General features: G+C 42.1%; 1 protein-coding gene across 11 annotated transcripts in view; it reads right to left on the reverse strand.

The window, feature by feature from the left end:
- The window catches only part of Peak1 (pseudopodium-enriched atypical kinase 1), a 214,701-nt gene that overhangs the window by 22,728 nt on the left and 178,421 nt on the right, over positions 1-13,552 (reverse strand). For all 11 annotated transcript variants that reach the window (XM_006243115.5, XM_017595643.3, XM_006243116.5 and 8 more), the window contains one exon: positions 1,563-2,305. In XM_006243115.5, coding sequence (XP_006243177.1) covers positions 1,563-2,305 — 743 coding nt within the window. The remainder of the gene's footprint in view (positions 1-1,562; positions 2,306-13,552) is intronic.

Consider the following 13,552-nt stretch of genomic DNA (forward strand, 5'->3'; position numbering starts at 1 on the left):
CATCTGTGAGACCCGAGACTTTAACTCTCTTTAACCCTCGTAAAGTAAAAGAAGCCGAAAGTAGCTCACTAACCACAATCCCAAAGACAGCTGTTGCTACCCACAAAGCTACTAGATGGTAAGGTCAGGATCAGAAGAAGGCAAGTCTCTGGGAGTTCATAGTCCGCAGTATAGTCATTACTCTCATGGGACTTGTGGATGACTGTTACGGTGAGTATAACTGGACAAGAATCCTCAATGTCAAGTGCTCTGGGAATCTCAAAGTAGAGTGTTGTCTGGAATGGTTGACATGTGTTTAAAAATGTAATAAACAGGCAAAGTATAGGCTGCACAGTCAGAAATATCTGAGGTGTGTGTGTGTGTGTGTGTGTGTGTGTGTGTGTGTGAGAGAGAGAGAGAGAGAGAGAGAGAGAGAGAGAGAGAGAGAACGAACGAACGAGAGCATATGAGCAGGGGGTCTCCATATTCTCTTTCCACTTTCTGGATCCCAGGGACTGAACTCATCAGACTCAGTCATCAGGCTGGGTAGCAAGTATCTTTGCTCAAGGAGCCATTCTGCTGGCCTGATATCCTAGCTCTACTCCTCACTGTGTGACCTCAAGCAAGTTAGTTACCTCACTGAACAAAACCTTCCTCATGTGTCAAATGGAGAAAAAAAGACTCTTATGAGCATGATGTAAACATTGAGTACTAAGTACCTTTTCTATAAAAGTGTCTCCCAGGAAGCACACAAGCTACAGAGAAGGGGTAAGCAAGGATCTCTTACTTGGTAGAGAATAAAGGCAGAAACATGGAGTGAAGGGATACCCCACGGGCTTCGTTTTTTTGGATAACCACTGCAAACTGCCAAAGCTCAATGGCTATGTCTTCTAAGAGTCTGAGTTAAAGTCTGTGATAGTTCATGTTCATTTTCAATAGGAAGGGATGTATAAATCCCATGGAAAAATACCTCTGAGTGTGACTATGAGGGTGTTGGCAGAAAGGAAAGACCCACTCTGAATGTAGGCAGCAGGGTCCCATAGGCTGGGGCCCCAGACTGAATAGGAAGAAAGTTAACTGAGAATCAGTGCTCCCCTCTCTGCTTGCAATGTGACCAGCCAACCCTGCTGTGCCTTCCCCACAGTGACAGACTGTATCCCACCCTACTGCAAACCAAAACCGACCCTCCATCCATTAAGTTGCTTCTTGTCAGGCATTTGGTCTCAATCCTTCCAGACTCCCACAGAATGTTAGCTTCCCCATATTTCCTTAGTGTCTATTCTTCTTTCAGTAATAAACCTACTTATTAGACCACCTGCTAATATAGGAGGCTCACTCACTCACTCTCACACAATGGAGGAGAGAAAGTGGGAGTGAAGAATGAATCCGCTTTGGTAACAATGTGCTGACTAAGATTAAGGTAAGGCTAGGCACTCAGGAGAAAAAGGTTGGCAGATCTCCATGGGTTTGAGGCCAGCCTGGTGTATGTAGCGAGTTCAGGGCCAGACGAAGCTACATGGGTGAGATCCTGACTCAAAAAGAAGGAAGGAAATATTAAGGTGAGATTTTCAATATTTCCCTACCTTGACTGCATAGTTACTGAGTGGATCTTTTGCATATGAGGCAGTGTAGTAAACCGCATCTCCAGCTTCGCAGCACGGTTTGTCGCTGGTTAGCCTGAAGTCTGACCAGCTGTCCACTCCGAAGCGGAGTTGGTCTTTCTGCCCAGCCATGAAGAGGTCTTCACATTTAACTGCCAGTCTTTTCAAGGCATCTGTATGAAGGCTTCGGAGTTTACCCACCACTTCTTCCCGACTGTCAAGTCCTCGATAAAGTGCTTGTCTCTGTGGCTTCTGGATGCTTCGAGCCTGTCTACAGGAGAGACCACGTCGGCTAGAGAGTGACTCCATACTGTTGGAAAATCTGTCCTTAATACTGAGAGTGGCTAAGCTGGAGATACTGTTTGCTGTGGAAGGAACAGGTCTCTCCTTGTGCAAAGGTCTCTCCAAGGATTCATAAGACTCAACATCCAGTCCCTTGAGTTCATAGCTGACAGAAGATCCAGCACTGCTGGCATCCCAGTTGGGATCAATATCATAGGTGGGATTAGCCACGACGCAGAGACTGCTTTCCATGGATTTCTGAAGGTCTTTGGGGATTGGCTCTGTGTTGGCTCGTATCATTTTCTTTGGCAGTGGGGGTGGTGTGGGTTGGGAAGCATTCAATACTTCTTGGTCTGTCTTCTCTCCAAAGGCAATGGCATCATCCAACGCTCCCTTGGGATGCCGCGGGTGCTTGGGAGGTATCATGGCTGCTCTAGATTGTCCTGCATTGTTTTTAAAGAAAGAAGAAGAAAATGAATCAAAATGTCAACCTCCTTTCATAATTGAAACAAGTAGAAATGCGTGACGTGGGCATGGGGAATCTAGAAATCGTCAATGCTTTCACCGAAGTGAAATGTGAAACCAAGGAACAAACGCTTGAACACTGAAGGTATGAATCCAAAGCTCGACTGGAGTAACAAAGATGAATTATGTCTCAGCATTTCTTTGTCAGAGTTTGGGTGGTGAGCTCTGTTTTCAAAAGGAATCCAGATTCTCCAGTCCTGTCTCCAATAATATTGTTAGCCGTCGCTACACCACAGTACTGGGAAGGAGAGACACTAGAAACATCTGCATGTGACAGTAGAGATGACAGCACTTGAGGATCAAGAAAATACCTGGGAGTCCTACTGAAAACAGATCTGAAACTAGCAATGAGATCACTGCACAGAGCCTGGCAAATATTCTTCTGTTTCCTGTCATATTATTCCAATTTTACATTGTATACAGCACCTGCCATTACATAGAGGGACATATAATTTATAGATCTAATGGTTATGTTTAGAGGACAAGCACACAAGGGTTCAATGATACTTTGTTTCTTACATAATGGAGAGAAGACATTATTTTCTAAAGATAGAAATATGTCATCAAATGTCTACTAAAATTAGTCAAGCTATTAAAATGAGGCCTTTACTCGAGAGATAGAAGAATAACATAATGTCTGGTTATGGACTGTGTTATGTTGCCGTCCTAACCCCTGGTGTCTATGAATAGGTCCTCATTTGGAAATAGAGTCTTTGCTAATATGATAAAGTTGAGGTTAGGGAAGGTTCCAATCAACAATGGCTGGTATCCTAGTAAAAAGAAAACAGTGTGAAGACAAATAAGGAGATCACTATGTGGTGACAGGGGCAGAGACAGAAATGATTTAACTGTAAACCAGAAATGCCAAAGATGGATGGCCATCATTAAATGCCAGACAGAAGCAAGAACAGATTCTACTCAGTGTCTCAAAAGAAGCATAGTTTTATGGACAGAAGTTTCAGTTCAGGGCCCTATTTCATAACTGTCAAAGATTAAGTTTCTGTCGTATTCGGCAACCCATTTAAGATGCTTTATTATGGCAGTCCTAGGAAATAAATACATTTTCCACTTATAATCATTCAGAGTTCAGGTAAGTGGATGGCGTGATGGTTAATATTATCAACCTGGATATGTTCTACAATCACGTGGGGGACCTTTGGATAGATCTGTGAATGCCTACAGTAGGCTACTTGGGGAGCCACTCCAAATGTGAGCAGCACCATACCCTGGGCCGTGATTCTGAACTGAAGAAAAGAAAGTGAGCTGAACACCCGTATTCATCTCTCTGCCTCCAGGCTGCAGATGCAAAGCTGCCCCACAGGCCTACTGCCATGACTTCCCCACCAAGCTAGACTGTCCTCTTAGACCGTGAGCTGAAACAAAGCTGTCTGCCTTGATCTGCTTTTGTCACAGCAAGGAGGAAAGTCACAGATATGGATGCTTCTGAGGATGCTAATGCATGCTGGCTTGTTTTGCTAAAACCATATCCTTGAAGAAATACCAGTGGCGAGAATCAATATAAATTGTGATGATAATTAATTCTACTTCTTATATATATATAGTACTTTGATCAAGAACACCTAGGAGTTTAAACTACTAACTACCACATATATTCAGCAAACTGAAAGAGCTCCTCTCTCCATTAATAGCAAATAACAGTGTTTTTATAAGGGAGAGAGCAGCATTAAACACAAACAAAAATATATATATAGAGAATGCATGGTGGGGACAGGGGGGAGGAGGAGGTAGGGAAGGGGAAGAGAATAAAGGAAAGAACACAAAGCTGTAAGGGAGCAAAGGTAGTTAAGACTTTCTGGTGGGGAGGTGGCTTAATGCAGAGCTTGCCCAGCCTGCACAAGCCCTTGGGTTTAACCTTAATTAGTATATAACTAACTAACTAAACTTCCTTCTCATGAAGAAAACTCAGAACTAGGTGGAAACACTGGTGAATTCTACCAAATGCTTAATATTAATTAAACCGAAGTAGTATTAACAATCCTTTGCAAGCTATTCCAAAAAGTAGAAGGGAGCAATTTTGCAGGAGCAATGTTACCTAGACAACCAAACCAAAGACATCCAAAAAACTAGAGACTAGTGTTACTTATGAATAAAGGGAAAAAAACGTAATTGTTAGCAACTGAACCTAGCAACACTTTAAACATCATAAACACAATAGTATGCCATATTGGTTTAATATTTTGTAATTAATCAGTATGTTATGATAACAAAATAAAAACAGGAATCTTTCCTATGGTATTTTCAAAATTAAGAAAGACATCTGATAAAATCTAATGCCTTTCCATGACAACACTCAACAAATTTGGGACAGAAGGGAACATCCTCAGCCTGATAGCTTTTTTTTTTTTTTTTTTTTTTTTTTTGGAGACAGGGTTTCTCTGTGTAGCATTAGCTGTCCTGGAAGTCACTCTTTAGAGGTCCACTCACACAGTGGCCTCAAGCTCAGAGAGCTCCACCTGCCTCTGCCTCCCAAGTGCTGGAATTAAAAGCATGCACCACCACTTTCTGGTCTGATAGCTTCCACAGCAAACCAAGAGCTAATATCATACTTGGTGACAGGAGACTAGATGATTCCTTCTTAATGTCAGCAATACAAGGACTTCTGTTATTACCATCTTTATTCTACATTATACTCAGACAATAGCCATGGGAATAGTGATTAAAAACATCAAGTTAGAAAGAAGTAAACCTATTTTAAGCATAGATATAATCCTGTATTTTGAAAAGCACAAGGCACCATACAAATATCCATTAGAAATAATATGCCGGGGCTGGAATGGTAGAGCACTTACCTAGCATGCAAGGTACCTTGGGTTCAATTCCCAGTATGTTACTAAACTGAACGAGGTGGAATACATACATCATACATACATCCATACATACATCCATACACACACACACACACACACACACACACACACACACACACACACACACAAAATTCCAGCACTCAAGACATGAAGGCAGGAGGAGCAAGAGGTCAAAGCTATCTTCAGCTACACAGTAAGTCTGAAGCCAGTGTGAACTACATGAGAACCTGCCATAAACAATCAAAAAGAAGAAAAGAACATATGAGTTTACTGAGAATGCAAGAAAATAATCAGTATACAAAAATTAATTGTAATGACTAATCTAAAACTGACATTAAGAAAATAACCCCATTTGCAACAGAGACTAAAGTATTAAGGGATAAATTTAATTAAGCAAGAGTTGCATGTTGAAAACCATAAAACATCGCTGAAAGAAATTAAAAAGTACCAGGATAAATGGAAATTAGTCATGTTATTAAAAAATCAGTCACATTATTAAAATGACTAATTTTATGCAGTCTATTTAAACTCATGGATCAGAGACTTTAATACTGTTAAGGTGGAAATACTCCCCAAATTAACCTACAGATTGAATGTAATCCTTATCAAGATCTCGGTTGGATCTTTTGCAGAGTTGATGTGGGGACCCTCAAGTCTATGTGGGAGCATAAGCAGCTCGAGTGACCCAAAACAGCCTAGCTCATTACAGAATTATAGTAATCAACGTGGGGTGGGACCCTGTAGATGAATGCTCTCTGTTTGCAAGGTCAGAAAGAAACCTTTATAGTGGGAGGTCACTAGGGAGGACAGGACATACGGGGCTGTGAAGGTGAATACACATATGCAGAAAACAAGAGATAAGAACAAAACCCGAGTTGGAGCCCTACCTCACACTACACAGAAGATTAGCTAAAATGCACAAAAGATGTAAATGGAAGAACTAAAAGTACAAAAGTCTGCATTATTCAGTGCTGAGGGTCAAACCCAGGGCCTCCAGCATGCTCTACCACTGAGCTGTGGCTTCACTCCAGGAATGTGATGAAGCACAGAAATGGTTGGCCGTATCCTTGAGTTAGGCAATGGTTAGTTCTAACACCCCATATAAAATGACAGCAAAACAATGTGCTACAAGTGAAAAAAGGAAAAAAAAAAAAAAAAACTAGTATCCTTCAGTTTCAGACATGGTCACACATCCCTGTAAACCTAATTCTCTGGCGGCTGAGTAGCCTTGCTACATAGCAAGACTTCGGACAGACACCAGAGGGGAGAAAGAAGAGGGAAGAAGGGAGGGAGGGAAGGAGGGAGGGAGAAAGAGAGATGGAAAGGAAGATGAGAGGGAAGAAAAAAAATACACTGAGAACAGGAACGTGTGCTCACATTGCATATTTGGTAAGAAGCCTGCAACGAGAATATATAAAGAACTCTTGAAAGAGAGAAAGAAATTCACAGACATTTCTCCAAAGATAAAATAGGAATGACCAATACACAGGTGAAAGGTGTTCAACATCACTACTCATTAATTAATGACCGAGACCACAATACTTCACATCTACTAGGATCATTGTAATAAGAATAAAACAATGATAATAATATCCATAGGCAACTGGTGAGGATGTGTAGAAATCTGGATGATTAAATAAATTAAGATTGAATAGCTACTTTGGAAAGCAGCCTGAGTTTCTCAAAGAGTAAAACACAGAGTCATCATATGAGCCAGCATATGCACTCCTACAGAGATATCTAATGGAAAGAAAACAGAAACCAGAACACATTCTTATACTGTATTATTCATAACAGCTCCAGAGTGAAAACAGCACAAATGTTTATCACCTAATGAATGGTACACACGATGTGTTCTAGCCACACAACTGAATGACATTTCGCACTTGTCTCATTCATCTTGGTTATTCGTTCCCCTCTGCAGTACAAATCCAGGGGCTCATACATGCCGGGATACTCTGAGTTATCACTGCCGAGTTCTATCCCTGGCCTTCCTTGCTCACCTTCAAACACTCTGCCTCTGGGGAGTGTTTGCGTCCATTCCCCCAAACTGACTGGCCCTCCCTTTGGAACTCAGATACGCTGCCTTGTGTATGTTTTTCTCTAAGCATATATATATAATACTGCTCTTGGGTCACAGTCTGAATTCCCTACTGGGTTGCTCGCTGATGGCAGGGACTGTGTCCTATTTTTATACACGAGACCAAGCAAGAATCTGGCTGGGAAAGAGTGGCTGGGTAAATAGAGAGACAGAGGTGGATAGAAAACATCATCCAGTTTTTATTCAGGTCCTCTAGAAAAGGTCTTATGGGCTGCCATTTTCTAACCATTTCGTCAAATAAGGAAAAACAATTACTTGTGGCTATGAGTAGCATCATGAGTTCTAGATGCGTCTTTACTTTTCTTTTATTTAAAAGTTATCTGTGAATTAGGGAACATGGAGTTCCTTAGTGCTTATCAGGCAGGTGGAAGAGGGCTGAGTGTGCGTCCTGCCACCACTTTCAGAATAAAGTTCAGACTTTGTACAAGCAGCTCAAGGTTCTTTCTCTTATCTACCACTATTTCTTAGTGACTCTTCAACATGAATTACTCCTGTCATTGTACCTTAGAACTGGAATCACAGATGTCTGTGAACTGCCTTGTGTGCTGAGAACCAAACCTGGGTTCTCTGAGAGAGGAGCAAATGCTCTTAACTGCTGAGCTATCCCTCCACTTCACATTTTCTGTTATATTCTCTCTCTCTCTCTCCCTCCCTCCCTCCCTCCCTCCTCCTCCCTCCCTCCCTTTGTCTTTGTCTCTGATTTATTTTTAATTCTCCATGTGTACATGAGTGTAGTGCCTGCAGAGATCAGAGATCAAATGCCCCTTGGAGCAGGAATTACAGGTGGTTGTGAGCCACTTGATGTGGGTGCTGGAAACTGAACTCAGGTCCTCTGCAAAAGCAATACACATTTTTTTTTTTTTTTTTGGTTCTTTTTTTTTCGGAGCTGGGGACCGAACCCAGGGCCTTGTGCTTCCTAGGCAAGCGCTCTACCACTGAGCTAAATCCCCAACCCCAGCAATACACATTTTTAACCACTATTCCAATTCCCCTATTTTTGTATTTTTGCCTTAGTAAGGGTATATTCTGTCTTTGGCCCAGCCCCACCCTTCTCTGATGTCCTCTGCTCTTCACTTCAAAATGGAAGCCATCACTTCTTTCTGTGCTATCTTAGCTCTCTTGCTTTTTTATAGTGTGCCCAGAATCCCGTGTGGTACCAGAGAAGCAACATGCATACAGTAAATGTCTGCTGAACTGAAGGACAGAAAACCAACAGAACTGGTCATTATTCCAAATGGAAAGAGACACCCTAAGAAGCAAGATATAAAAATAATTACATGGCCCCTCTCCTCCAATAGCAGTCAGGCTCTCATGGGAGCTATGGGCACTTCACAAGAGAATCAGAAACTTGTTCTAAATGAAACCAGGAGCGTTCCACAGCCCCTGCAAGTAGGTCAAGCTATCTTCTCAATCCGAAAGTGCTTTGTGTTTTTGTGCTTTATTTTCTCCAAAAAAGAGGGGGACGACATCACAAATTCTGATCATTTGGGTCAATGTCCTAAAAGTCTGGTATCTTAGCTGCTTTTATTTTAACCTTTTAATCCGGTACATTCTTCTGAAGTCTCTGGGATCCAGACACCAAAGCTTGGTTTTCAACAGCAGACAGAACATCACATACTCCACATTTTTGTGGCATACCAGCTTTCTAAGTGGAAAGGAAGGGGGGCGGGGAGATTGATTCTAGACCTTGCCCTGTTATACGCTGAAATGGCCCTCTGGACAGTGTTTGTACTGAACCAACCTTAAGCCTTACTGTCTTCTTCTTCTTTTTTTTTTTTTTTGGTTCTTTTTTTTCGGAGCTGGGGACCGAACCCAGGGCCTTGTGCTTCCTAGGTAAGCGCTCTACCACTGAGCTAAATCCCCAGCCCCGCCTTACTGTCTTCTTATCCAGCCTCTACAGTCTAGCTGTAATTTCTCTCCACTTAAATAAGCCTTCAGCTCAGCAGACAAAGACAGTCCCGTATCACATCACCTTTCAAAGCAAATGATGAAAACTCAATGGAAAGAGAAAAAGTACTGAGACTAATTCCAAGTATGTTTAAAAGTCACTGGGAATGAAAATGATTGATATATGGCTTTTACAACTTACAAGCTTGGTATAAATACACAAGAAACAAGGTATTTCTAAAATAAATGTTTTAAAAGATGATTGCATACTGAAAACCTTAAAATAGTAATTACATCATTATAGTGATGGAAATATTAAAGACACATTAAAAATAAACCACAGTGTTTGCTTATGATCTGGTAGCATTAAAGTATTAGGGCCCTAAATAATGCTGCATTTAAATAGGAGCTGTCCTTTGATCACAGGTTGCTGCTTAGTGACAAGATAGCAAGGTATGGTTCCCTGACCTCCAGTCAATCCACACGGGGCTCCCAGGATGAGCTTTGGTCCTGAGTATGCCTCTTCTAAAAAGTCTTCATTGCTCTCTATTCTCTATTAGTAGAAGATGCAGTGTCTTGCCCTAGATCCTTCTAGAAAGAAGCCTTCACTAACCTTTCAGCACAGAGCAATTGCCACAGGAACTCAAAAGGACAGTAGCCTCATGTCCTTCTCTCCAAAAGATCAGACTATGTGAGTGTTCCCAGCTCCTTACCCAGAACTGCAGCCATTTGGTATTAAACAACGGTTCCAATTAGCAGAACATTCCTTCCTATTGAAAGTACAGTTTCTATTTTCATTCCTAACCCACACCTCCATCTCAAGGTAAGTAACACGAGAATGGGAAGAGACAGGAATGAAGGGACATTCGTGACCAAACACAGAATCATGCGCTGCACTTTACAGAGCTGTCACACACACCACTGTTCCCTGGCTCTGTCAGATGAACGGGGCCTCTGGTTGGCTGGGCCAGCACTCTGTTCCCCAGCAGCAGCTCCTGAAGCTTAGGAGGACAGCACCTCCTCTGCCATCGTTCTGTTCTTACTGTGCTGGGGGCACCGAGCAGGGAAACAGAAGCGACAACTGGCAAGCCATGGGGTACAACAACTTCCTGTCAAATAATCAAACTGGCTGGCTTCCAGAGACCACTTGCACGCATCCTCAAATAGATCGCTTTTAAAGCAGGCCGGTGGTGAAGCAGCTGACAGGTCTTGTTACAGAACACCTCCCCAAAGCCACAGATCATTTATATGGGGTAAGTTATCTATGCAATTCGAATGCTGTACTTTATTAACTAATTCTCAGATATAAAGAGTATTTTAAAACACAAATGCAGCTAACTTAGGAGCAAAAATCCATTTCTTTTAATAGAAATAATTACAATTATAGGAGGTATAACAAATGCTCAAACAAATGTTCAAAACTGTCAACTTTGGCTTTTTTTTAAAAAAAGTTCCAGATAATCTTCACTGTAGTTCTTCTTAAACTATTATATTGTATTCATTATTTATTTATTTTGTGTGTGTTTGTGTGTGCATGTGCATACACACCCGCATGCACAGGTTTGGGGCTCAGAAGACAACTGTGGAGAGCTGGTTCTCTTCATCCACCATGTGGGTTCCAGGGATTTGACTCAGATTTGTCTGGCCTGCCTGGTGGCAAGTGCCCTTCTCTGCCAGCCATCCTGACAGCCCTTAACTGCAATGCTTTCATTTTGGTTTGATAGCTAACACTCCAGAGTACGCGACGCTTTCTGCTCAGTACTTACTGCACATCCATGAATCGTAAGGTGCTCCTCAGAATGCTGTCTTAGGAGCAGGCATTTCTAATGGTTCTCCACACCCACACCAAGACCAGCAGTACAACACAGGTACTGCGTGTGTGTAAGTGGTGTATGATACCCACCTCACGTTTGACAAACTATGTGCCACAGGTGGGAGGCTCTGGTGTTTGGCTTTGGTGTCTGAAGGGGTAAGCTGTAAGGATTTGCTCAAAGTAACTGCAATGAAGTTTGTGGATAGACTCTTAAGGAGACCCGTAGAGGCAAAGTTCATATAGTGCCTTAATTAGGAAGTTTATGCAGTAAGCCCAATAGTAGAAGAAATAAGCCAGATCAATAGATTAATAGAGCATGTAAACCATGACTTGAAAGTCTCTTCTGTGAACTTTCCTGGGAACAGTCAGATTTCTTTCATCTGGGAATCTTCAAAAGTCAAACCCAGCAGTCATTTTTAGCTCATTTATTCAAACACATTCTTAGCACCTTCTGTGTGTTTTAGATAATGTGCTAGGCTGTAAGGATACAGAGACAAGGAAGCCAAATATACGCAGAGTAAAGGGAAACTTGATTGAGCTTTTAAAAAAGCAGTGTATAGAGTCCTTAGCTACAAAGTGAATGAAGGAGGTCTAATGTTAACAGCTGGGTTTCAACAGAGTAGAACTTCTTACATGCTTCTGATTCCAGTCAGATGATAAAGGAGTCACACCCACATAAAAGATAACCAGTGACCTTTCTTCAAGACATTTCAAGATAGACATAAGAAACTAAGAATGTCAACGGTTTAATAAAAAGGGATATTCTATCACTTCTTTGGGAAATTGCTTTGGCTGCAGACACGCCCTAAAATTCAGATTAAGGGAGACTAAGGTCAAAGCCAGTTCACCCGTGGTCCATGTGGTCGCCATCCAGAGTGAGGTCACCAGCATGTTGGATGGCCTGCTCTAATGACCTACTTTGTTTCCATCAGATAGGAGCTCACACAAGACCTGGGGCGAGGCTGGCAGCCAGCAAGCCCCAGCAAACTTCCTGTTCCTGTCCCTATAGTGTTAGGGTCATAGGCATGTGTGGCCCTACTTAGCTGCTTATGTGGGTACCAGGGATTTAAGCTAAGGTCTTATTGTTTGCATAACATTTGCACAGATTCCCATTTTCCTGATCCCCAACCCCTATTTGTTTTTAAGATAGGGTCCAATGTTCCCCAGAATGGCCTTGAACACCTGACCTCCTGTCCACCTCTTAAATGCCAGGATTAAAAAGTTACCAGGGCTTTAAATCACAAAAAATTACCCAATGGGGGAGTTTAAAACTGCACGGTGATGATTTGCTGAATGTCTTAAAAAGATAGAGCTCCAAATGCCAGCTCCAGATTTGCTCCGCCAGGGAAAATGGCAATAAACCCAAACCCTCAGCTTCTAGAACTGATGGAACCAACCTTAACTATTACTCCTAAGCAGAAGAACTAAGCACATATCAGGTTTGTTACAAAGTCAAGCACAGAGCGACTGAAGCACTTACAGAAGGCTTGAAGCTAATTGTTTTTCTAGGTCTAACTTTGCCGTGGATTGTTCACTTTTTGGTGGTTGGTAAGTGATAGTTAAAGGGTAAAATCCACCATGATGCTGGACAGCTTCAGAATGGCTGTAAATTCAATGAGATGATCAGACTTTGGGTCTGGTTAATTTTGGTGAGTGATATTTTTACTTGCATGGTTTTTGTTTGTTTTTAAAGATAAGGATAACATAGGATCATATGTTATGAGGAAGGAAAGCAGTCATGCTTTTCCTTTGTTCTGGAGCTGGGCACTGAACTCGGGGCCTTGAGATTGCTAGGCAGGAGCTCTGCCACTGAGCTAAACTCAGAGGAAAGCGACAGGCCTTTCTGATAGGATACCTTGTATTTTTGAACTCTAAGTGACTATAAATCTTTGAAGACTTTAATTTTGTGTCTGAAGGATGATGACTGAGAAGTCACAGCCCATCAGGGCTTTCTGAGACTGTAATGACTGACAGCATGAGAGTCATGGGTGCCTCAGACCCTCTGGGCTCTGATCTTGGCTCAACCTCCTCTGCTTTTCTTTCCTCCTCTAACAATGAGACAAAATAACTAAACGCACAGTTAGGCTTGTAAAAATTTTTTTAATTTAAAAATCCCTCCCTCTCTCTCTCCCCCTCTCCCTCCCCCTCCCTCCGTCCTTCCTTTGAGGTCACTGCTCTGCAGCTGAGGATGACACAGAATTCCTGGGCTTTCTACCTCCACTTACAAAGTGCTGGCATTAAGGCATGGGCCACCGTGCCCCACTTTCTCTTTTTCCTTCTTTACTTTTTTGGGGGGACAGTCTTATTATGAAGTCAAGGTTAATCTCAAGGTCACAACGCTCCTGGCTTAGGTTTGCTGGGATTATAGCTGTCTGATGTCACGCCCGGCTGCTATAGAAAGTTTAAGGAAGAGATGCCGTATGGTGTTAATTCCTAGCGATTGTGATACTTTACTGAGGCAGTCAGGAAAGAAATTTTGGCATAGCAAAGATATCTACTCATATAATTTCTGATATGCTATTTTAGGGTATGAAGT

Source organism: Rattus norvegicus, chromosome 8 (assembly GCF_036323735.1).
Source record: "Rattus norvegicus strain BN/NHsdMcwi chromosome 8, GRCr8, whole genome shotgun sequence".
Taxonomy (NCBI): Eukaryota; Metazoa; Chordata; class Mammalia; order Rodentia; family Muridae; genus Rattus; species Rattus norvegicus.